The 25,215-nt window shown below is 54.2% G+C and overlaps 1 protein-coding gene across 1 annotated transcript; it reads right to left on the bottom strand.

The window, feature by feature from the left end:
* Window positions 1-893: 893 nt before the first annotated feature.
* On the bottom strand, window positions 894-24,173 carry LOC112947074 (Krueppel-like factor 5). Its single transcript, XM_026039080.1, has 5 exons — window positions 24,069-24,173; window positions 10,133-10,177; window positions 6,502-7,405; window positions 4,489-4,548; window positions 894-1,339 (listed from the first exon to the last, which is right to left on the bottom strand). The coding sequence occupies exons 1-5, from the start codon at window positions 24,156-24,158 to the stop codon at window positions 1,161-1,163; spliced, it is 1,278 nt and encodes a 425-aa protein (XP_025894865.1). The 5' UTR covers window positions 24,159-24,173; the 3' UTR covers window positions 894-1,160.
* Window positions 24,174-25,215: the final 1,042 nt, after the last annotated feature.

The raw sequence follows: 25,215 nt of genomic DNA on the forward strand, positions 1-25,215 counted from the left end.
GTTCTTGTTCTGCCTTAAGTTTAACCCCTGGTAGGCTTTGAAGACGGTGCATCCTGGCACCGAAGAAGAGGGAAGGTGCCTTACAGAGCCTGAGGCTGTGAACCTGTGAGGTAGGTAACACAATTACAATCTAAACAGCAGGATTTATCGGGATTGGGTTCGCATATGCCCCGTTTTTGGTCTCCTTTCGGTGGAACAGCAATAGGAAAAGATCAGTGGGATTGGCAACAACCGGCTCCTGGTGCGTGCAAGTGTTCAAGGCACGAGCGGAACCTGCGCAGTGCATTTTGCAGAGAGGCACTTTGCACCCTGGGGAAGCAGAGCTTTGCAGGTGGGTTTCTGCAGTCCCTTGGTTGGCTCCACGACCCACCCTGGTCCTCCCAGGGACACCTGAAGTCAAAATTCATCTTGGAAGCAGAAATGCTAAGGACACAACTGGAAAACCTGGCCAAGCAGGGCACATATTCACAGTTCCCAGCCAGCTGGCTGCCAAAAAGTCACAGGTGGAATGAGTGGGACTTAGATGATCGCTTTTGTCATCTGCTGTTGTGCAGCCCCTTGCTTGAAGGCATGTCAGGTGGGTATTTCAYATGTCCATTCTTCTGTGCCCCACAAAGACCGGGATTGTCAAGCCAAGCAGCCCTGGGCATGTGAGCTTGTTAAGGACTGTCACGGGTGCCATATCCACGGCCATGCCACGGGACAGGCCAAGAGGATTTCACTGGCAGCTTGACGTAAGACTTCTCAGGCACAGCCAGTCTAGCAACCTGTCACAACCCTCCTTGTTCTCACGAAAGGCACTGCCCTGAATAGGGAAGAAAAAACATCCCAAAGAGCTTGAGACATGAATAACAACCGCTCCTGAGTGACAAATAAATAGCAGATTTGCTGGAAAAAGCGCTTTGGAATCCAAGGCCTGTCTCCCTAGTGCTGCAGGGAGGCGTGTCAGGAGATCAGTCTGGAATTATTTTTCTTTTTTAATGAATATATTTTAAAAACAGATATGATGGTGGCAGGGCTTGTGTTGGGGGGCATGCCCACTGCCCCGGCCCTGCTGGTTGATCACAGCGTGGTTTTGTTCCTATGTACAAGGAGAAGAGAGGTCCTCAGGAAAGAAAGAGTTCCAGCTGCTCCTAGGGAAGTGGTGAACGAGGCAGCTCCTAATTCTGGTGCCGCTTCATGTGGAGAGCCAGATGGTCTGAGCGGGAGAAGCAGCGGCCGCAGGCTAAGCACTTGAAGGGTTTGGCACCCGTGTGCTTCCGATAGTGCCGGGTCAGCTCGTCAGAGCGGGCGAAGCGCCAGTCGCAGCCATCCCACGTGCATTTGTAGGGCTTCTCTCCTGCAGGAAAGAGCCACGGGTCAGTCACGGGCACGGCGTGCAAGAGGTAGGGCCCGCCCAGCCCGCCAGACACCCCTTCCTTCATCTTGGAAGCCTTCTGGGACATCTCCTATGGGAGGGACATCCAGCCACGGGCTGGCTGCTCAGTAAAGAGCCAAGAGGTCTGAAATCTCTGTTTGGAGGTCTCCTCGAGCAATGCCTGTCTGAGGGCTGCCCAGCTGCAGAATACAGAATTTGACCCTGTGGATGCTTTACCCTGCCAGGGTTCATCTTCCCGCTAGGGTTAACTGTTCACTGAGAGGCCAAAAACTGTTGAGCAATTGGGGCAACCTGGTCTTGTTCATCTAGTCCTTCCCTCTTGGTATCTACTACCCACCACTCTTCACACTACATCCTTCCTAGCAGGCTACCAATTGTGAGGGTTGGCATGGTCCACTTTCCCCGGTGCTGTTCAAGTTCCTGTGGAATTCTGGAGTACTTCTGAGAAGAAAGGTTTCTGAGATTTTTTTTTTAACTAAAAGGCCAAAACTTTCCATGGATWATATTGCTGCTGAGTTGGGGAGGGGTCATGCCGTTTCAGTTTTCCTGAGAATCTTGCCTTTTGGAATGCACCATCTAATTCACTCTGCCTCAAAGTTGAGCCCGTCACTACTCCGGTGTGCACCAAACCCGGCGTTTCCTTGGGAGCCTCCGGGTGACGTAGCGCTCGCACCCGCTCCCCCGGCACACACACACACCTACCCCCAAACTGCCATCAATTACGTTGTGCAACTTCTCAGCCAGCTGGGAACTGGGCTGGAAAAGGCTGTGCCTGCTTCCAGCCGCCTGCCTGCCCGCCCGCAGCGCCGCGCTGAACCCTGGCTGCAGCCCTCGGCGCGCAGGGGTGTGGTGCTCTCAAATATTAGYCCTCGCTCTTAACAGCCTGAACAAGCAGGCAGAGTTCAGGGAATGTGCTGACTTCCCCGACCTCAAATATTTACCGTTTGGTTGGCCAATGGCTGGGCGCAGCAGGGCGCGCGGGCGCACGTACGCACGCAGCCTGCGTGCACAGGCATGTGTGCGGGGCACCCACAGGTCTCCCCTGGGAGACACCGCTTGCCCCGCTCCCCGTGCGCTGGCCAGGCTGCAGGTGGGCACAGGACACAGAAAACCTGCAAGATCTGCAATGTCCCATGCACTCCCTATGAAATATCCCTGTTTGGAGAGCACGGACACCTTAAGCTGGAGGGCACGGGGACATGCTGCTCCCCAAAAAGCTCCTGGGCTCTGCACAGTGGGGAGGAGAGCTGTATTTTTATGACTCAGGTAAATACAGAAGTTAAACACAAGCAGCACACTGGATACTTTATGGCGTGCCGGGGATCTCTGGGGTTTTGTCATCATCCACGTTAGCATGTTAAGACAAAGGTGGGATTTGCTCTGCTCAGCCCCAGACATTGTCCCAGGCAGGTCACCTGGCTGGGTCAACCTTACCAAGGCCCTTTAGTTTCAAACAATAACAGGTTGATCTCCAGGATAGAAACAAAATGCTTTCCATTGTCCCGCGAGCTGGCTCCATCTCCCAGGACAGCACGGCAGGGCAAGCTCAAACAAAGGACCCAAACTGGCATTCCTAGCCCCTGGGAGGCGGCTCGGCAGCCGTCGGGTTATATATTTAATCTCACAATGGCACCCAGGAAATGAATGGTGTCTCCAGGAGATGAATACAGCCCGGCCCATAGCAACAGGCAAACCACAAGAAAAGATCTTAGAGATCGTGTTCTTCTCAGTCCGGCTCCCAACAGGCRAGGAATGGAGAGAAACGGCAATGTTAACCCTTCAAGTGAGGGAGCGAAACCAGCACCAAGTGCTCCTATTTGGCAGGAATTCAGAGCTGCAGACAGGCTGCCCTGCCTTGGCAGCTCCAGTGAGCTGTGCTAGGCTGAGGCCCATCTGAACGTGGCCACCTTGAGATTGCCTGTGGGATTATCTACCACTGACTCATCCAGGCCTCTTTTTGGTATGGCTTAATGCAGGCTCACCACTGGCTTCCCTTCTTTTGACCCCCTTAACTACTCAGCTCACATCCTCTTTGGCTCTTTGCCTCGTCCATTCATAGCAGGTAAAGTGGAAAAAGACAATCATAGCCTAATTACTGACTGCATTTCAGAGCGGGGGCCTTACTGTGCCTTGCAAGAATGGTGAATGTCCCATATTTGTCTCTGGACACAGAAGTAACCAGTGCTCCAGCTGGAAGGGGAAGGGAACTCTTGCATTTTAGAGATTGTCCATGTGGCCCTGAAGACAATGTCACCGTGACAAATGCTTATCAACACCCAGCTTTAGGAGCTGCAATAGCCTCCTTCCTGTTCCTTTCTTCCACTCCTTCCATCGTGGTCATGGCCTGCTCCTGCCCGGGGCCCTGCCGAAAAATATTGTACCTCATGCACAAAGAAAAATGTCTTTACTGGCTTTTTCAGAGAACTGGTAAGATGAAAAATAGAACAGAGACAAGTGTGAGAACTGATTCCCAGCCTCAGGACAGGTTTTGTTCGTTGTTAATAAAAAAAGAAAAGTGAACTCTGGGCCAGCTTAATTGCTTTCAGTAAAGATCAGCCCTTCTATAAAAGAGATTTATGAGGGCACCAATGGTTCCTGGACTGGCTGGGGATCTGATAAAGCTTCAGGTATAATAAATGCCTTAATGAGAAGACCTGGGCTTGAATGCTCAAGTGCCACTGAGCTAGGTTTGTTCGGGGCAGGCTGGTTATGGTGGGTATTGCTTTGTGCTAGTGACCATAGCTAGGCCACGGAGGGATGCAGCTCTCTCCTTGATGCCAGCAGCCCACTCCTTTGCACTGGGAATAGGGCACATGGGCACTGATACGAGTGATCCGTGCAGCAGTTACACACAGAGATGCAAGAGGTTTCTTCCAGCCCTACTAAGCCCAGAAAATCCAGCTGTGTGGAAGTGAGGTGTCCATTTGGGATCTAAGGCATTTTCACCTTTAACATCCATTTTAACCAAACTGTGCTCCRTAACCCAATAAGCACCCTGAATCACTCCCCAGGTTTTTGCTAATCAGCTCAGCAACATCATTGCAGGCAGTAATGGGAACAGTTTAAAAACCGGCTGGAGGGAGAGTTTGCTGGTGATTCGGTACTCTCACCTGTGTGAGTCCTCTGATGTGCCTTGAGATGGGAGCTCTTGGTATAAACTTTCGTGCAACCTGTGAAAACAGAAAAGACACATCTTGCCTATGAGAAGGGGCCCTTGCTCAAATAAATCTTACACTTGCATTTAAGGTTGTGGATGGAGCAGGCAGGAAAAGGGCTCTGGGTAATGGTATGCAAATAAGTCTGGCAATACCAGTTATCTTTCAGTTCTAACTAAAGAACATCTGAACTGCAGAAAAGACAGACTTTTGCTACACTCTGTGTTTTGTCACACAGTGCTGACATCCATCTGCACTGTGCTGGGAATCAAAGAGTTTGTGGGACTTAAAAGAAAGTCAGACCCAAGCTTCCAAAACCTCCCCTCCCCTGACCACACCACTGAGGCAAGATGACAACACTAAATTCACCACTTGTTGGCTTTATGCTGCTTTTTGTCCCTCTGGATTCCAGACATAACTGATACCACTATCACAAGCCTTCAAGGAAGATACATTTTGTAATAGCCCCAATAGATGCAGCTGTAAATGTCCCGGGAAGCAGGAATGCTGAGAAGCTACAGCTCCGTTTTCCAGATTCAGAATACAGCTTTCAGAAGATCAGACAACAGTGCTTATTCAAAGAAACAGAAACACACAGACTTTGGCAAAAGTTCTACAATAGACATTTAACGCTCTTTCTATGGGAGAGACCATTTGCTGCCATGGAAGGTCCCTATCTTGTCTGTCCCTTGCAAAGTGCCCCTTCCAGCCTAACCCCAAGCTTGCAGATGATGGTCACCATCCTGCCATATGGGTGCTCCTTAGTAACTGATTAGCAGCACTGCTCTGTGCTGGAATTTGCACAGATAAGAAGAGTCACTGCCCTAGAGAAGATCTGTATGGTTCTAGACTGAGAGATATGGCCCAGATCTAAATGTGCCTGAGCTCTGAGGAAAACTGTATTCCTTGGTGGAGTCTTATCTATGTCCCCCATCAATGGGCTGAATACAGCTCTGGTTCTCAGCAACCTTCTCACAAGGACATCTCCTGTCTGCCAGCAAGGCTCTCAGTGCCTCAGGCACCTTCCAAAGCCGGTGGCAGCTCATGATGATGTTACGGTGTTAAAATAACCTAACATTATTAGTTATTGGTACTCCAGCACTGCTGCTGGAGACAGAAGCCCAAAGTGGACAGCCATCCCCAGACAAGCAGCAGGGACCAGATTCAGTGCAGTACTAAAACCAATTAGAAGAAGATGTCCCCAGAATAGAGCATGTTCTCACTCAGTGAATGGGAGCCCTCTGATAGCTCCTGAGACTCACCCTGTCCTCTGAGGGGCTGTGCTGTGTCTGTGTCTGCACATCACCTGGAGCCACCCAGGGCTTASACAGAGCAGGTGTTTTGCACCACAGATGTGATCCTGCATTGCCATGCAGGCCAAAATCCTGCYGGAAACAGGCAGGCTTTGCCACAGTAATGTGTCCTGCAGGATGTGACTCTGCAGGAGTGGACAAAAGCAGAGGAATTGCTGATCTGTCCCAGAGCAGTGGTCCAGTGGTCCATCTGCACCAATATTCTTTTTCCCACAGTGACCAGCACGAGGTGAAAAAAATGTGGAAACCATCACAGGGATATCCCACCATGGATATCCCATCACTGGGATAGGCAGTTTGAGCAAAACAGGCAGCTGACTGGGGCAGCAGGTTTTCAGGAGCGTTCCTTTGCTTCACTGGAGCTCTGTGCCTCTCAGAGTCAGGCTTTCTGCAGCCACGGTGGGGGAAGAAAAGAGAAGGGTGGAAAAATGGGAATCAATTGGGATTGACAGGATCAGCCACTTTTTTATTCCCTTGGTGGCAGAAGAAATGTCACTTCCCTTGGACTTTCCACACAACTCCATATCTCCCTTCATCATGCATATAGACAAAGACAACCCTGCTTAAAATCATGGGGAGGCCCAAGACAGCCTCCAGTTTCAGTTTGATGAGAAGGCACCCGAAAACCAAGCCAATACAGCAGCCATGACCATACCTGGGTAATCGCAGTGATGGATCCTCCTTTTCTCCAGCTCAGGGTTGTTGCGTCTGTTGTATTTGGGGGGCTGCATAATAATGTGCCCTTGGGAGAGGGTCCCAAGGCCATTGGGGATTGGGGGAACCTGGGATGACTGGACCAGCTTCAGTCCAAAAGTGGCTTCATAGGACGGTGGGGGAGAGATGGTGTTGATGAGCTCTGGTTGATTTTCTGGGCTGCCAGGCTGTGAGTTGGGGGGCGAGGGGGGCAGGCTCACTCCTGGAACAGGGTAAAACTGCCCTGTGATGTTGAAGTTTCCCTGTCCTTGGGACACATGCGGGTACTGCTTAACTGGCCCTCCTGGCTGAACAGGTCTGTGGAGCACACTGGACATGGCGTTACCTGTGGACATGGTGACACCGCTGAGAGAGTTGATGGCTGTAGTGCTGTTGGAGGAGGGTGTCAGAGTGGTAATGTCAGCGCTTCCATTGCCAAGAGGCATCTGATAAAGCTGGGCTTGCTGAGGACTGGTAGATAAGGGGATGTCAGAGGGCATCTCCTGCTTGATGAAGATGTTGTTCACTGCCACTGACTGGGGCATGCTGAAGACGCTGGTGAAATCAGGCAGGGTCTGTGTGGAGCCAGACGTGGAAGAGCAGGGCTGGGCAAAGCTGGTGCCAGGCTCCGTTTTGATCTGGGGGAACGGCGTCATGGGCTTGGGCGGGCGGTACAGGCCGGTGCGCAGGTGTGTGGTGTCGGGCAGAATCACATTGATGTTCACACTGTACGGAGTAGAAGCTGGCTTCTCTGTTGAGAAGAACTCATCCACCACTGAGGCACTCTCCCGGCGGTATTTCTTGTCTGGTATCATTGGAATGGGGGGCACCTGGCTTGGAAGATACTTATCCATTTCAGACCGTGCCTATGGTGACAAAGAGGGAACAATTTTTGAGAATTGAGCTTTACACACTGGCAGTGAGAGTTCAACGAGTATTTAAATTAGAGGGACACTGAGAGAGCAGCAAGGATGGTCCCTCACAGGTGGGAGACACTTGGATTCTGTCTCTAACTCCCCAGGGATACATCATGGGGGTCCTCTCTCCCACTTCCCTCCTCCCTGTCTGCACTGGTACCATAGGGTGAGCTAATCAGGAGGACACAGTTATGAGAAAGACAGAGTTTGGCAAGGAATCAAGCTCATGGTACAATATTTCAGTCATATAAGCGAGAATTTAATATTAGAAATTAGATGAAATTGGAAACCTTGGTCCAGTCACCCCATGCTTTGGATGTCTTTGGAGCTGCGTCTGTAGCCCACCTCAGAAGCGCTGACTTTGGTCTGCTTTTAACTCAGCAGCCTGAGGAATATTACTTTTTTTTTTTTTAAGACTTTGGTGGGCAAGATCTTTAATTAGCCGTGATTAACTTGGGCTACAGCCACAGCAACTTAAGTGATSTGGGCAACAATTCACTGCTAGGCATATTATTACTGTCATGTCTGAGTAAAGTGACCCAGTTCTTTCCTAATCTTTGATTTCATTCTAATTTTGCAGGGGCCTTTTTTACAAATCTGGGTTCTCTGAGCTAGCAAGACTTCTAGCTGAGACTATCACCACTTGTTAGATGTCTTTCTCCCCTGGCTCATGTCTGATGTGGCATCCCACTGGATCCAGGCCCAATAACTCGGCAGCCTAGGAAATTCATCCCTTGGCATCTGATGACTCACGTTTTGCTCTTTGTGGTTAGAGATACCACTGCTAACACTCCTCTATAAAGCTACAGCTTTTAATTATGTGGTTATCCATGTGTCAAACTCATTGGAAAGCCCTCATAGATCCATTTATATGTAGAGGAGCTGGCAAAAGCACCTGGTTTCCCTGGCAGAGCCTGCAGCACACTTCAGGAGATCTCACCCCACACCCAGCACACTTGAGCTGAAGGTTTTGCAGCTCTCCACCACACTACCAGTGCAATGGACCAAAGTCACCCCTGTTACAACTTCACTGCTCTTCACAGAGCTGGACTGGAGCCAAGTTACTCTCCTCAGCCTTCCCAACGAAACACATCACACATGCTTCCAGCTAATTCAGGGAGCCTTTGCACCTCTACAAGACACACTGGCAATGCCTGGGTAAGCTGGCTTCCACCCAGTCCCAGGTACATGCCAAATGCTGCCTCTGCTACAGTGTGTGCAAGGTGCACCCAGCTCAGAGCTTGGGCTTGCAAGTGCAGTAGTGCAGCAGGGCTGCCCACATTGCACTGGAACAGAGCACACCACACTGMGACTGTACTTTCGAGGCGGTGTTGTGAATCCCATCCTGTGATGGGGGTCAACAGCTACACTGAAGCTTCAGACCCTACACTACTCACACTAGCCCACCATCTCCAGTGCTTCCATTGTGTGCTGCCTCCAGCAACACCTACCTGGTGCTGCAGGGAGGAAAGGCTGGATCGGACACCCCAGGCATTCCCTCAAGCCAGTGTCAGGGCAAGATGGGATACAGTATGGCATGCTCTCAACATACATCTCAGGAACTGGCCCAGAAATATTTCCAGGACTCATTTAAACTCCTCATTCACCCTCTCATCACCTGCTCCATCATTTCCAGCCTGGGTTCTTCCTCAAGGGAGAACCTTGCACAAGTCTTGGAGATGAACTCTGCCTTTTCCAGCACCGTGCACCCACACTGGCACAACATTTCTACCCTTGGGAGTCAGCTTGCTGCTAGACAGCACCTGAGGCCCTGAATGCCACACATACCTGAGCAATGAACGGGCCCACTTGCAAGGAGTGGGGGAAGGGGGAAGGTGGTGGATGCCTTTTACTTCTAGAGCTCCCTTATCGCTGGCATTTAAGCTTCTCACCTTCAGTTCCCTGGGAAGGTCCACCCACCCCTTTCATTAGGTATTGCAYTGCAGGTGCCCAGACTGGCCTATGGATGTAGTAAGGTATAGAGGGCCTTAACTTCAGATCCCGAACTGCATTTTCAGCCAGGGACCCCTTATCTGCCGACTGCCATTGCCTGCCCCATGTGTTGTCAGCCCCGGTCCAGCGTCTCCCTTGCTCTCACACCCACCCCTACCTGCACAGCAACGTCTCCTTCCTGCCATTCCAGGGAAGCCTGATAAATCCACTTCTCCTGATCCTGAGCAGCCCCAGGGTCCTGGCGAAAGGGGGTGTGAAGGTGTAGCGGGGTGAGGATAACAAGCAATGGGGTTTCACAGGGAAGGACACCGGCCCTGCGCTTCRCTGTACAGCTACGGGCTCCAGTAGGAGTGTGGGAAGGTGGAGGGCCCACCCCATGGAACGCGGGTTGTCACGGTGCTGCTTTGTGTGCTGGAGTGATGAGGTGACCCCTGGGCTGCGGGGCCCTTCGGACAGGGGGGAAGGGGCTGTCCGAGCTCGGGAACACCCAGCAGCCCGATCAGCGCTGAGGGGTGGGTGCTGAGCAAGTCCCCACTATGGAGATGCTTGACCACGCAGCGCCCACCCACCACTTCACCAYGGGGACAGCAACGCATCCCTGTCACACTGTGTGGGCCCTACTGGGTGTCCCCTGCGGGACCTGGGGGAAAGGGTCCCGGAAAAAAAGCAGGCTCCCAGGCAGCTGCTGGAGGTGGGACGGGAAGCAGGGAGAGAGCTCTTCACCTCGAGAATGAGCGGCAGCCGCTGTTCCATCCTCATGGGGTGAAGCTGCGAAGCAAACACAGCTGCGTTAGCCAGGCGGCACGTGCCAGCCCTCAGCCGGGCTGCCCGCGAGGCCTCACACACCACAGCCACGCGGCCCCTGCCCCCTGTCACCCCCGCCATGTCACCCCATGGCCCCCATCGCCCACCTCCCTCCACCCCGCTCGGGGCCTACAGGACCCCGCAGGACACCCGGGCCACCGGTTGCCTGGCGACGGTTGCTAGGCAGCGCCCGGCCAGAGCGCCTCCCCCCCACAACCCCCACCCCCAGGCCGGAAGCTCCGCGCCGCCCCCTGCAGCCCCGGAGGAGCGACAGCGCCGGAGGCGGGGCAGGGGGCGGTGGGCGGGTCCAGGTGCGGTGGGCGGGGCTGGCTGCGGGCGAGGGAGGAGGTGCCGCCATCTTTGTTCCCGGGGCAGCCACCCCCTGCCCCAGCACTGCCCTGGTGACGGCCCTGGGTGCACAAGGGCTGCTCCTGCCTCCGCCCGGGCGCTTTGGGCATCCTGCAAAGTGGGTTGGGATCAGGAGCAGCCCCTGGAGCGTAACCTGGAAACCCCTGGCTGCTGGGGGGTGTTATGGCTGCGGCCAGGTCCCTGGGAGGGCTTCGTGCCTGCACTCCCTCCCTGCGGAGCCGCTCGYGTGCACGTGCTGTAGCGGGCTGGGCTGCGAAGGGCATGGTGAGGCTGAAAAGAGCAGCCAGGCATCCACGGGTGGCGGGTGCAGGGTGTCCAGGAGCCGGGCCCGAGGGGAAAAAGCTCCATTTTCCCCTGCGTGGAGGCAGGAACAGCACCTGGCTTCGCCCTGACATCACCTGTGCTCAGTTTAATAACATGGATTTTTTCCTTCCTGCCTTTCTTCCCTCTGGAACCGCCCTGCGGAGCAGTGGGGGAGAGGACAAGGGCAGCCCGTTACGTAAGCGGGGCCGGGCTCCCCGCTTGCAGAGCAGGGCTCGGCGCTCCCTGGGGAATCCTYGCCAAGAGCGCGGGATCCGCCGGGTGTGCGAGTGCGGCCCGGGGACGGCCCGGCAGCCTTTTCCTCGGACACAGCCCCACTCCTGTGCCTGAGAGCAGCCTGGGAGAGAAGGGAGTGCTTCTCTGCACAGCATGGAGGGATAGAGCAGCCCTGCCTTGAGGCAGGGCCTGGGCAAGAGCCCTCGGGAGTGCCTGCTCGCTCGTGGCGTGCTGGGCTCCGCAGACCACCTTGGAGAGCAGCCTGACCCGGGCGCCCCGCAGCCACGGCCCTTCGGACAAACAGCGCRGCCCTTGTGCCCTGGGCCCACGGGGCATTGTTGCCTTCTGAGGYGCATGATCCCATGTCCCCTGGCCATTCCCAGCAGAGGGATGAGGTCCCCAGGGGCTCCTCAGCAAGGACCTCTGCAATCCCCCTCCGGCCAGCCCGTTTTGTGCTCAGCCACCCTCCAAGGCTTGAAGATTCTGGCAGGACCCAACTTAAATCTCCGTTATCCTTCCCTGCACCTCCTGCAGCGTGCTCAAAAACCTGCTGCGTCCCTCTCTTCTCCAGAGCTCATTCCTTGCACATTTCAACCGAGGGCTGAGCACTCGCTCTCTTCGCACACTTCTCTCGCTGACGTGGACTCTTTGTCCAAGCCCAGTATTGAAAACAGGCCACAGTCCTCTAGCACCAAGCAGTAGGGAATAATTATCTCCACAACCCAAAACAATATTTGTCTGGTTTCTGTGRGTTCGGCATCAGCCAGTGCCCTGCTGGAACTCTACATCCTTATCTGCTCAGCTGCTGCCTGCTTGTTTTTAATCAGTGTGCCCAGTTTCTTCTCCTCAACCGCCTGGCATCCCCAACCGTTAGCATTTCAGGTCAGAGCTGTCCAGGCTTTGGGGATAAGAGCTGTGCCTTGTCCTGCCCATCAGCTGGAGGAGCTCACGATAGCTTCAGAAACACCTATCTGCTTCTGCCAAACACTGTCACAGGTAACGCTCCAGCCTGCAAGTGGTAGTCCTGGGAGGTGAGAAAGGAGGAGAGAGCTGAAGCAGCCCCATTTGGGGAAGTGAAGAGGAAGGAACCAACGCTGCCGCCCAGCAGAAGATGAACAGAGCCCTTTTCTGCCTCGGCCCTTATCTGCCAGAGAGCTGCTTTCRAGATCTGCCCCGTTAAGCAGCACAGATAAGCAAGTGGGGGTTAAGCTGGCCCTATCAAGGAAGAAACCCCCCAGGTGCGTGTTCCTTGCARACTCCTCGCCCATCCCCAGGGCTGTCAGGGCAGGATTCCAGCTCTGGCCAAGGGCTGGATCTGGAGAGGGCAGCTGAGGACATGCTGGTGGGCTTTGCTGGCGCCGGGTGGCTCACATGAGAGGGGAATGACAAGGAGCCCTGAGTCCATCATTTCCTCCTGCCTGCCAACCACAAGCGGGGAGTTAACCATTTTCTTGCCTTTCTAGGAGGGACTTAACCAGCTGCTTAGCCACRGAGCTCAGTTCAACTCAATACTGCAGTGAGAGACACTCTAATGGACACTCTTTGGAAAAAGCCTCCAGCACCTTCCAGTTCAAGAGCAACCAGTTCTGCAGTGGGTGCATGGGCCCTGCTTCCCCTATAGTCATTAGCAGTCACTGCAATCCCAGGAGATGAGGATGAGATCCAGGGATCTGGAGAAGGGCATGTCCCAGGCTCCACCAAATGCATCGACATGGCTCCCAGCGTCACTGATAGCTCAGGCAGTGGAGGGACATACAGGAAAAGGCCCCATCAGCCAAAATGCCTGTGAGCTTGGAAGACAGGGAAGTGTCTCCTCCAAACTGTGATTTTYAGTTTGGCCAGAAAGGGACAACAAATAAGAATAGCTTTCAACGAAATAAAATCACTGAATTCCTGTGCTTTTTTTCTCCTCAAAATCAAAGTACATGCATCTGGCCTGCCCCACAGAGAGGTCTTTGCAACATGCCAGAAGAAAGCAAGCAAGCAAACAAGAAAGAGGAAGGGACATGGAATGAGCACTGAAACCCAGGCTGTCATGCACAGATTTTAGTCCTTCAGGCCAGCATTTTCACTACATTCAACACAGTTATAACCCCAACCTGGAACCTGATGACTGCAGTTCCACAAAGGGCAAGGTAACCTCTGCTGGAGGATTATTTACTGAGAAGTGTCCAGCACTGTGAAATTGTTAAAAACTCAGCCCCAAAACCAGTTGTTTGATGAAGAAAGTAGTTAATAAAGCCCTGGTTCCACTAGCTGTGTGCTGAGTGGATTCTCCAATGGTTCATAGCAAAGCATCGCCAGGAGCCTTTCTCCCCCACCTGTTTGCCAGCTTTCCCAACCCTGCAGGAGCCTCCTGCCCTGGAAACCACCATCCCTCATTGAGCTTTGGCCAAAGGCAGGCAGAGAAGCCACCGGCATTGATCAATACATGGAGAGTCTCCGACAACACTTTCTCAGGAGGACTCGGTAACACCGATGGTTGAGCCCGCCCAGCCCTTTCGCTGGTGATTAACCACGAACGTCGTTAGCCCCGTGCTAGGCTTTGCGAGGAGCCGAGCCAGGAGGCGGGACGTGTCTCTCCCGTGATTAATCGCTTTCTAATCYGAAGTTGATAAATAACAAACCGCCATAGAAACATCAAATGTTGTCACCACACAGGCAGCACCAGGGAAGGTGGAGAGAAATCAATGTTTGCTAAACAGGCAACAAGCTTGTTCAGTTGGCAGAGGGAGGGGTTGGCCGGGGAGAAGGAGTTTCTTGGGTCTGTGCCCTCGGGGCCTCGAGCCCTGTGCAGTAACGGGAGGGCATCACACCTGCGTGTGAAGCCTGATGGCCCAGGCCCAGCGCTTGCAGCCAGCCCTGGCCACGGCAGTGTGAGGGAAGTCCATGAGGTCCACGAAGTGCCTGTCACTGCACGGACCCCCGCAGGCAAAGAGCTGTCGGGACAGGGAAGGAGGCTACGAGGAAATTGCCAGCTCCCGCCTTGCAGATCAGTGACACATCCCCAGCACAAGTGGCATTTGCGACACGGGTGCTCAAACAGGGGAACATGTGGGCATCGCTGCCCCGTGCAAAGGGAGGGCTCCTGCTCCAGGTGCGAAGGGAGCCCTTCCTGCAAGCAGGGGACCGTCCCCAAGGCCCCCACRGGGGACGATGATTGCACCGCTTGTCCAGCCCTGGGATTATGCAGCGCAGCCACTTTCTCATACGTGCACCTGCATGAAACTCCAGCCTCCAAGGGAATCAGCAAACAATAGGGAGGAAAATCATCAATCAAAAGCCCTGGCAAGTACCTGGCAGTACCCCCTCAAGGGGACACGTTATAAATAGACTGTATTTATATACAGATTTGGTTCAATATCAGCATTTATTGTCTCTCTAGTTAAATATTGACCTGAGTAAATATTTGTTTCTGTGATCATTCAGTTTTGATATTGACCTCAATCGACGTTATTTCTGTTTGTTCCTCATGTCTTCTGGAACTCTCTGCAAAGAGGGATTAGCAAAGAAACCCCCAGGACTCTCCTTTCAAGTATCCACAGGCACGCAGGGCCAAATGTTTGGCTGCTGTACGTAATGAGAGCACCACTGCCGGCACCAGGGCGATAGCGGCGCTTACGCAGAGGGCTGCTGCCCTGCAGAAAGGCCCGGTAGAGTCCCCTGCTCACTCCATCACCACCTCCCAAAGAGTTCAGACCAGCTCTAAGGGACCAGCTTGTTCTTCATTGCATGTGATGGGGCAAATAGTCTAACGTTATGGAGAGATCAAATAGTGTAACGTTATTTCAACTCCTGGAAGATCAGGAGGCATGGAGCTATTTTTACCACATTCAAGACCACATCCAAATCTCCCCAGTTTATACATGCATGCAAACAAAAGTTGAATTTGGATAGGCCCAGAGCCACAGCTGGCATCGACTAGGAGCAGAACCACCTGTAGCTCCATTTCTCTTCCTGGGCTGCAGCTCATCCCTCTCTCCCTTCTGGACCTGAGAAGATGGAGCGTCTCAAATGACACCAGGCCCCAGCATTACCTGGAGAAATTAATCCACCTCTTTCTAGCAATTATATGACTACAAGGCACACAAAGTGTGTTCTTGAGCTCTCAAGGGAGCTCCCTTCCAGTTACGCATCTGTGCTGCAGGTCTTGACCTGAGCGTGGCACAGAGGGAACTTCCCCCAGCCCCTCCTGAATGATGGATGGGTGGGATTCATTCCACCTCACGCAAACCATCTAAAAGCTCACGTACATCCTCCGGCCTCCTCCGATCGGAAGAGATGATGATGCACATTCCCCGGGCAGGGGCTGACAAAGGCAGGATGAGTCACCTGCTGCTTGCTGGGGCTTGTGAAGTCCTCATGGCATTCAGCAAGTGATAAAACAGGCCATAAAGCCCGTTCTTCCCCGTGCAAGCAGCAAGACAGACCCAATACCCCATGCATTTCTCGGAAAAAGCAGGTCAGGTTTCATGTGCAGACAGCAAACCCCACCATGAGCGTGGCCCTTAGCTTCCTCGCCAAACTTCATAGCAAGCAGCACAGAGATCGCCCAGCTGGGGCTGAGCCCTCTGCAGAAAATACTGCACATTTTCTGTCCTCTGGGTACAATAACCCTCCTGATCCTTCAGTTTAAACCCTCTCTTTTCCAGTTGTCCCCTGTATGGAAACGAATTGCCAAGTGATGTTAATTAAAGGAGACTGATTATGGCACAGGCTGATTAACAAGGGATAGAGAGTTCCTGCGGAGAAGGCAGTGAGTGCTGCAGAAGTTCCAGCRCTTCAGAGACTCAGATTTGGCAACCCCTGGGAAATGTGACAACTGTGACACTAATTGTGACACAACTGTAACCAAGCTAAAGATCTTGAGTTCTCTCAGAAGCAAAACTTAAAACCACCACAGTTTCAAATATAGAATTTACAACAAAACCTTTTGTTCTAAAATGCCAGTATTTTGAACAGTAAATTAGAAATGAGAAATTTCCCTTTTTTTTCATTTAGTGTCACAGATTTTAGTGACACAGATTTGTCACATGTTGAAGAACACCATCCCACTTTCTATTCAYTGCAAGAAGTATTTTCACTTGAAACTGCGTTCAGCTGAACATGGGTTCAGCTCCATAAACTGTCAGCAAAATGGAAAATTACAGTTCTCTGCAGGCAGTGCTAAAACGATGGGCTGAACTGCTTGGTGAGGAGATAGCCACAGATCCCTGCCCTCTYCTGGATGGATTCACATTTGTGAAGCACTTGCCACAGATGTGAGCGAGGTGGGAATGGACAGATGTCCTTCACTGCAAGGAATAAGTACCTGCAGTTTTGGAAGCTGAAAGTTCGGACTAGATTATACTATTTACCTGACCAATTACTTGCAACTCTCTTCTCTTAATTGCACCGGAAATACTACAAAGAGCAAGGCTGTTAAATACATTTTCATACTTGGAAACCCTGCCTTTAGTGGTAACCTGAAGGTCCTCATCATGTTTAAAAAAACATAAAAAGCAATAATAATTTTAGAAGTACTCTCCAGGCATTTCTGAACTAATGAAGGATTCTTTGTTTGAGTTTCAATCTGAGCTCGGAGGGAGCTGAACCTCTTTGATGTGGGAAACAGCCCATGGKTTTTTTTGAGTGTTTTTGTGCTAGCTCAAGTTCCAAGAACATCTGAATTGTAAACACCAGTTATCCAATCCCCGAACACCAACCGTACCCTGTGACTCATGTAATTCACCAACAGAGCACAAGAAAAGCAAATATTGTAATCAAGGAGCTCAGCTAACAAGACGGTCGTGAGTGTGATTATTTGCAGTGCATGGGTTAGATAAAGGAACTCACTGGACCAGGGAATGAGAATAAAATGGCCTACTTAGCCAACCAAACAGGTTTGAGTTGTAGAAAAAAAAAACATATTTGATGAGGCACCAACCAGAAACACACTTTCCAAGACACTGGTGAGTAATTTCAGATAATTGTGCCTGCTTCCCACAGATTGCTCAGGAATAGYCATGAAGGGAATTCCATCACATTTATTACGAAGCAGGAGTCCCCTGCTCCTTTCCTCATRTGCTTCTGTAGTGTTCAAAAATGAAACATGCTTTTCTAGCTACGCTGCAACCTCTCCTGAGTCAGGAAATGAAAAGTAGGTTCCAGAGAGGCCTGTGCAGGAGGAAAAGGAACCACAAAGGAGCTCTAATCATGTTCTTTTTCTGTGTTGTCTCTTCCCCTCGCTCCCCGCGTTGCAGAGCTGGACTTCCCCAGAGCAGAACAATCAGCCTTTGTACCACGTGGACAAAGCCATTGTGCTCAGCGAGCTCCACGTTCCTCCAGCCCATTCCAGCCTCTAGCTTGTCCGCTTCCCGCAGCTCCCGCGGGCGCACGCACACAAACGCAGGGAAATCTGTTGATTTGGCGGGTTAAAGAATTGACAAGGTGGCTACGTTCCCCAAACTTGCCCTGCCTTTGGCTCACGTCTAACACAGGTGTTGTCCAAAGCCTGCTGAGCAGCACGAAGGTCACCACCAACTTTGGACCTGGCCATAAAGGAYTTGGCAAGCTGCTGCTGGCCCCATCTGACCTGTAAGTAGAACAGCCTGAGAGCATCACCCCTCCATGGGATCCCCTTAGCCAGGGACATGCTTTCAGCTCGGGACTGCCAGCCCACAATCCCTGGTTTTACTAAGAGGGATCAAACGAGCAAGTTCCTCCTTGCCCTTTAATTCTACATCTCGAGGTGACTGATCTGTTTCTGAGTGCTGCTGTAGGGTTGCTGGCATCCTTGCAAAATGAATGTGACTAGCACAAAACATTTTGCACCTCTCTCGGGGGTGCATAGACGTTTTAGACCTCTTCCACAAAGTCAGGAAGATCCCAGAGCACAGAACATCTCAGCCACCTAAGAGGAAGATGAGCGCTAGATTCATACTGCCTCCTCTCCGGAAAAAAAAAAAAAAAAAAAAGCATTATGCAAACCAGACAGCTTGAAAAGCAGAAGAAAGGTCTGAGTCACCGAATGCTGGGCAATGGTAGCCCTGTGCTCCACTTCCGCGCCTGTTTGCGCAGTTGTCATCGTGAGATCCTGGTGTGCAGGCCCGGGCCCAGCTCCCTGCTCAGCATGCGGGGCAGGGGCGGCTGAGGTTTCGGGRCACCGCACAGGTCCCGCGCGCTGGTTTGAATCTCGGCCTGCCCGGGGCCTGCTGGTGTCAAACGTGCACAGTGCCCCCGCAAGGTCCTGATGCCACAGGGAGACAGGCGGGGAATGCTCCAAGGAGACAGGCAGGGAATGCCGCGGCGCTGCAGCATCCAGAGCTCAGCGTTACACGCAGGACCACTCCTAAGCGTGGGCGCAGCTCTGCTGAGCTCAGCTCTGCAGTGCCCCGCACTTGGCCCCGTGTTCAGGGAAGTACCGTGAGCTCYGTGACCTCAGTTTGCTGGGAACTGTGAGAAAACCGGGAGCGGGCTAGAAGGGACCGAGGAGCACAGTGCYCTCAGTCCTCCCCAGTCATCCAAGGAGTGGCATTAAACTGCATAAAGATCCCCAAGATAAGCCACCCCCAGCCAAAACAAACTGTCAATATCCCATTACAGATTTACACATTCCAAGTCTGCAGCAAATTCTAAAACTACCTATTCCAAAGTCCTTCTTTTCCACTCAGAAAAGCTCAGAACAAGCAGGACACAGCACACAATGCCCAATATGGAGAGAAAAAAATAGCTCCAAAATTGTTCAGAAACTCAGGGCACAGTTAAAATTATTTCACCYGGTGTCTCCTGTGATCCCAGAGGCAAAGGAACACTACAGCACATATCTCTGCTCCTTTGAAAGGGCCTGGGAAAGTCCAGTCTTGGAAGCAAGGACTTGAAGTGCCAAGAAAAGCTCTCAGGGACCAGCGCCACTCAGATACCTAATCTGCTCTAATGCCTCCTTGATGTTGGAGCTGTTTGCATCCTGGGTTGGCCCCCACTCCACCCTCGGACAGGGCAGGACAAAGGTGTCCCAAGCATGACATGTGGGGTAGAATTCAGGCTTAGAGAACCCCAGGAGAGCTCAGGCCAACTGTTAGTTGAGGTCTTGTGGGGCTTAAAAGGAGAGTGAAAAATAAAAGCCAACTTCCCACTCGGGAGCAGCTGGAAGAGGAGGACATCCTCACATCACCATTTGGTGCTCCARGCACCAAACCAGCCCCAGCCCAGTTCACAGCTGTTGAAGCCAGCCCGGGGGGGCATTTGCTCCTGTTTCTCTGCTTGCACAGCACACCCAAGGAGAGGAAGGCCATATAAGATAAGCCAGCTCAGGGCCTTCCCCAGCTATGCTCACCAAGGCCTTGCTCCATCGCACCATGACAGCCCTTGCTCCCTACTGAGTCCTTGCTGGCCTCATCCCRTCTGCTGCTGTGGCTCCTGGGAGAGGCAGGTGAGGGTTAACCCGAAGGGACACACTGCTTTGGATCTTACCAGCCACTCCTCCTCTTCCTTAAGCCCTGACCTCACTCAGCTGCTGCATATCCAGGTAACTCTGATGAGTAACTGCTCCAACCACAGCAGGGCAGGCCCGAGTTGCAGATGGCACCACTCACTGACACAGACACTTCCTACTTCCTTTCCCTAATGCTCCGAGCCCCAACTATTACAGTGCTGCAGCCCTGGCCAGCCCCAGCTCTCCCCATTGCCTCAGTTTTAGCAAATCCCATCACGTTGATGAGCCTGGACCAACCAACCCTATCCCCTCACCAGCACCTGCTCCACTGCTTCCATGATAGGGTGTTAGGAGGAGTGTCCACCACTGCTCCTGCACGTTTGGCAGGAAAAGAGGAAGGTCTCCCACACCTCCCCCTGAAGCCCTTGGCGTGGGATAGCAGACAAGGCCTGGAGTCTCTCTCAGGCCCTGGCTCCATATCTATATCCCATACATTTCCATTCTGTTCTAAGATGCTTCCCTAAACACGCTTCACTTTTTGTTTTGTTTGCTTTTCTTCTTTGTCTTCCTTCTAGCATTGGTCTTTTGAGATTAAAAGGGTAAAATTCTATTTCCAGTCAATCTGGCTCAAATCAGGAAGGGAGAACACTTCTCTTTTACAAACGTGAGTCCCTTTTCTCACCTCGCTTTATTATTATGATTGCTATTGTTATTAATAGGGGGGAAAGGTGGGAAGAGGTGACTAGAAAGGCAGAGAAAGGGGTAAAATTGTCTGTAAATTGCACTTCACTCTGACCCATTTCCACCTGAACCAGGTATTGAATAGTTTTAGCACAAAACATCTCCCGGCCTCTCCTATTGTTTTAAGASCTGTTTGTRGAGGKGGGGGGAAACTTTCTAGGGAAAAAGATAAAGACAATGGCTGGAGTTGGTTAGTGTCCTTGCTGATGAGCAGCGAGCGAGAAAGCCAGGACAACTTGAGCACTGTWCAGCTAGAAATGCCCTGTGGGCAACAGCCAGTGCTGGATCACTGACAGGTCACAGCCCTTTTCGTAAGTGCTGTCAAATGGCTCTGGGGAAAAAAAAAAAAGAAAGAAAAACCAGCCTCCTGGAGCAAAAAYCAGCTGCCTCCTGCAGCAAAGGGTTTCCCAAACTTAAAGCAATCCAGCTTTTCTACCCTCCAGCTACGCCAGCTTCTTCAGCAGCTTCTTCAGCGTCTCTTTTCTACGGCAGCCGGAGCATTTGGCKCTCATAAAAGCTGTGTGGGCCAAGCCGTAGACAGCTCCTCCCTGGGAGCTGTGGGGCCAGCCCTGCTCTTTGAGGGTTTTGCCACCCGTAACAAGCGGCCCCGAGGTGGGTTTGGTCCGAAGTCCTGCCACAGCTGCGRAGGATGAGCTGATGATGGGCAGGATGCTGCTGAGGACAGCCTTCCTGCTTCCTAGCCTCTTTCCAGCTGGATAGGGATCACTGGCAGGGAATCTCTGCCTCACACGGCCCTACACGCAGCCTGGAGCAATGCATGGGACCTGCGCACAGTGAGGTGCTCCTCACCATCCTGTGRAAGTAACTCCAGTCACCACCAACAGAGCCGGTCGTCCGAGTGGTCACCAGCATCAGGGACTCCTTTGTGCACGTAGGGACTTTGAGCGGCACGAGGTTAGTCCCGTGCCAAAGAGTGGGCCTTGCTGATCAGTCTCCCCTAGGGCTCATCCTAGGCRTTCCCAACTGCACTGCAAGAGGCAGGGCAGACTCTGCATCCCCACGTTCACCATACCCACGCAAGGGCAGGACGTGGCCGTGGGCTCACCAAAGAGACAAGCCACCGCTTTGGAGAGAGCTGCTCCCCATGTGTCCCCACGGCGTTTCCCCYGGCCAGGGACAAGGCTCAGCCCCCAGGCCACGTGCTGGGCCGTTGGTGCAGTAGAAAGCACCAGCCCTGTTGCCTAATCTTCTCTGGCAGCTTGGGTTACAGCCGCTTAGCGAGCCACACAACGGGGAGAAAGCAAACTTCGCCCTCCTCCCAGATCAAATASGGAGCTGCCATACTTTCACACGGACACCCTGCACTCGAGATAACCCACACCTCCCTTTTGAGAGGTGGCTCTTTGCTATCCAACCGCAGATAACCTGCCCAAATGAGGCACGGAGGGACAGGGGCTCTGCGGAGAAAGGGAGCAGCGCAAGGAGTGTCAAAGCTGGCAGATCACAGGGARAACAGGACAGCTCAGAGCAAGGAGGAATACAGGAATTGCTGGGGAAAAGGAAGGTTGGGTGGCAAATGCCCTCTCTCTCCTATGCTTATCCCTACATATCCCTAACCACCACACTTCTGCCCAAGCCCTCAAGCAACCTGCCGTGAGGATAACAGCCTGAGCGGGCCTGAACCATCACCGAGCCCAAATTAAAGCTCCCTCCCCATGCGGCATGGGGGGAACGCAGATTACACACACTGGCATGAAGGAAGCCGGGCCCAGCTGGATCCCTGTGTCATGGACACGCTGGACTTTGGGGATCCCTTCCCAAGATGCCCATCAAGGCAGCCTGCAGCATTGCCAGGACCAGATCCTCCCCAGGAAGGTGCGGGAAGGGAAGGGCTGCTGGAGGCGAGGCTGGGCCACCGGAGGGTCTCCAGCCCCTATCTGCGAGCAGAGGAGGGTTTTAGCGTTCGGGAACACTGGCAGGCGCTTGGGCAGAGCGAGTCGGGGTGTCCGGATCCACGGCTGCCAGGAGGGGTGAGGGGACGGGCAGGAGGTAGAAGGCTGGAAGGAGGCCCTGCAGGGAGCCTGCGCGCCYGGGGAGCAGCAGTGAGCTGGTTAACGGGCTGCCAAATGGGAGTCCTCTCTGGAGCTGCCGTCCAGGAGCCCTGCGGAGCCCCAGGGGTCCGGGAGCCCCAAGCCTGGCTTTGGGCTGCGCGTAGCCRAGGGCCGTGTCCACCGTGGGACTGGCTGGGGCCGTGTTCCCCTCCCCGGCACAGGGAGGGCTCCCGGCAGAYGGGCTGTCATGGTGGGTGGGCTGCAGCACCGTCCCCTGCCCGGAGCCACATGGAACCACCGCCGCTCCCAGTGTCCCCCAGGAGGCCCAGGGCAGCCTTAGGGAGGCATCCCGGCCTCCAAGGAAGCCCTGAGCAGCTCCCGCCAGGAGCTGGAGCTGGAGCCCCCGGGCCGTGGACCCAGAGGGGCCCCATGCCGCTCCTCGGGGCCCCCACCCAAAATGGCGCTGGGGAGGCCGGAGCGCGGCGTTAATCATTAGCCGGTGCCGGGGCGAAGGCGAGCGCGCCAAGGCGGGCGCCCCGGCGGGACAGCGCGCCCCGACGCCAGGCCGCAGCCCTGCACATCGCCCCGTCCGTGTGCCCTTTCCTCCAGCCCCTCCTGTCCGGTGTTCCCTCCTTGGGGAAGCTCCGAGCGCTTTCTGTGCCCTGCAGCAGGGAGGGAGGATGAGGTTGGGAAACGCCATTTCTCCCTCCACCCAAGGAGGTGGCTACGGAAAACAGCCCTAGGGAGCCTTGGTCTCCAACAGGGAGGCGGCACAACGAGGCCGGAACGTGGTGCCCAGCAAGTCACCGCGAGGTGACATCCGCGCTCCAGGCCACGGCCTGTCATGGAGGTGGCGCCTTGGTTGTCCCCTCACTGGGATGACTGACCCGCTGGCGGCCGCGCGCRTGCGGCCGCGCACCGCTCCCTGCCGCCCCGCACCGCTTATCCCACCCTTTATCTCCGGCCCGGCCGCTCGCAGGGGGAAGCCAGGGAATTTCAAGGAGAATTCCATTCCTGCCTCCACCGGGTGGGGGAGAGGGGACAAGAAGGAGACGTGTCCCCCCCGCACAGCGCACGTCCGCACGGCTGCGGCCGGCAGCTCCAAGCCCGGCTGTCACAGCCCCCCTCGCCTGGGGCCGCCGCGGGGCTGGAGGCTTCCCCRGCACCCGGGAGCCGCCGGCCGGGACCGAGCGGCACCATGTTCAGGACGGAGCGGCACCATGTTCGGGAGGCGGCAAAACCTGTTCCCGGCGGCAGCGCCGCGCTCCTCCGGGAGAGGATTTGGGGGACGGGATTTGAGGGTGCTCAAGAGGGAGAAGGGAAACACGGAGCAAAACATGGTCCCAAAGCTGGGGGGAAGGCCAGCCAGGGAGAACAAAGTGCACGAAGCAACAGAAATGTCTTGCCAGAAAAAGAAAGAGGGAAAAGAAAGAWAAAAAGGGGCAGAATTCAGTCACATCCAGGAAGCTATCGTTGTGCAATCAGCCGGCTGTAGCTGAAGGCGTTGGAAGTCTGAGTACACCTAAGTGGGCCAAAACCCCTCTGCGGCTGCARACCTCCCTGGGCAGACACGGCAGCGCCTGCCGAGGACCCGGCGCCTCTCCCCGTCCGGCTGCCCCGAGGTCCCAAGCAGCTTTCACACCACCCTGGCAGCCTCTCGAACGTGAAAAGTGGCCTTGAAAAGTGCCAAATATCTTGGAGGCTCTRGAAGAAACCCGCTCCGGCGATGGARGAGGGAAGCCGCGCGTCCCGCGTGCCAAGCCCTGTCCCGTGGCCGCCTTACCTGCGCCAGCTCGGGCTGGCTCTCCAAGGTGCGCCCGGCCGGCTTGATGTCCTCGAAGACGGAGGCGTCCTCGCCCGCCTCCCCCGACATGGCGACGGGCTTCAGGGGCGCGAGCACCGAGCTCTCGTCGGGCAGCGGGCTGCGCAGCACCAGCCCGCCGCTGCTCATTCCTCCCGCGCGCCCCGCGCCGCGCGGCCCCGCTCCCCGGCGGCCAAAGAAAGCTTAAAAATAGTAATGTGAGGCGTAGTAGGGGGGGCGGGGGGGAAGAAGAAAAAATAATAATAATAATAATTAAAAAAAAAAGCCCCCCAGAAGCGTGAGGCGGCGCGCCTGCCGCTAATCCTCGGAAGCCAGGTGGGAGCGGGCGGTGCAGGAAGGCTTTACCTGTGCTGCGGGAGGAGGAAGGCCAACCTGGGAGCCGGGAATGCGGGCCGAGCCAATCAGGCTGCCGCCGCCCTGCCAATGACCCGCCGGCAGCGCCCCGGCCGCGCGCCCGCCGCTCCCCGCGGCCTCCCCTGCGCGTGGGGTGCTGCTGCCCGGCACCGGCGTATGCAGGGAGCGTCTCCTTGTTAGCTTGGAAGTGTGACCCTGGCTGCACCACCACTGGGACGGGGGAAAAGCCCTGTGGGCACTGGGAGCCTCCTGGAGAGGAGCATCCCCACGGCGCCTGCCGTGATGGGGGGAGCGCCTGGCACAGCCCTGGGCAAGGGCACCTTTGGCAGCCGGCACGGTGGCTCAGTGCCCCCCGAGCAGCCGGGCCTCCCCCGGGACCAGGACCTGACCCGCTCACACCGCTGCCCGTCCTCCGTCCTGCCCTCCCAGGCCAGAGCCATGCGCAGCACCAACCTTTGAATCTCCGCAGCTTGGACCGTYGGCACCAAAAAGTGGAATTTTAACTTATTTTTTAAAGGGGTGTCCTTTTTTTTTTTGATAAAAAGCAATTTTCAGGTGAATGGTTCTATTTTTTTTTTTCTAAAAAGTTCATGCAGTAACTTCTCTCTTCCCTTTTTATCAGCAAGGAGATTCCTGCTTTGTTTCTCATCCCTGGGGAGAAAAAAAAAGGATTAACATGAACAGATTAAGTGGAAGAGAGGTGGAGAATAAACCTTACTTTTCCCCCCACTCATAAAAAAAGAATGGAGGAGTT

The sequence above is a fragment of the Nothoprocta perdicaria genome, unplaced genomic scaffold (genome assembly GCF_003342845.1).
Source record: "Nothoprocta perdicaria isolate Ctin4 unplaced genomic scaffold, notPer1 scaffold_22, whole genome shotgun sequence".
In the NCBI taxonomy this organism is placed as follows: domain Eukaryota; kingdom Metazoa; phylum Chordata; class Aves; order Tinamiformes; family Tinamidae; genus Nothoprocta; species Nothoprocta perdicaria.

What these genes read in the sequence shown, in the direction of transcription:
- LOC112947074 (XM_026039080.1), bottom strand. Translation starts at nt 24,158, where the DNA reads ATGTCGGGGGAGGCGGGCGAGGACGCCTCCGTCTTCGAGGACATCAAG. An exon ending in GCCAGCCCGAGCTGGCGCAG is followed by an intron (nt 10,178 to 24,068) that starts GTAAGGCGGCCA and finishes TTTGCTTCGCAG; the next exon opens with CTTCACCCCATGAGGATGGA. An exon ending in GGCTGCCGCTCATTCTCGAG is followed by an intron (nt 7,406 to 10,132) that starts GTGAAGAGCTCT and finishes TTGTCACCATAG; the next exon opens with GCACGGTCTGAAATGGATAA.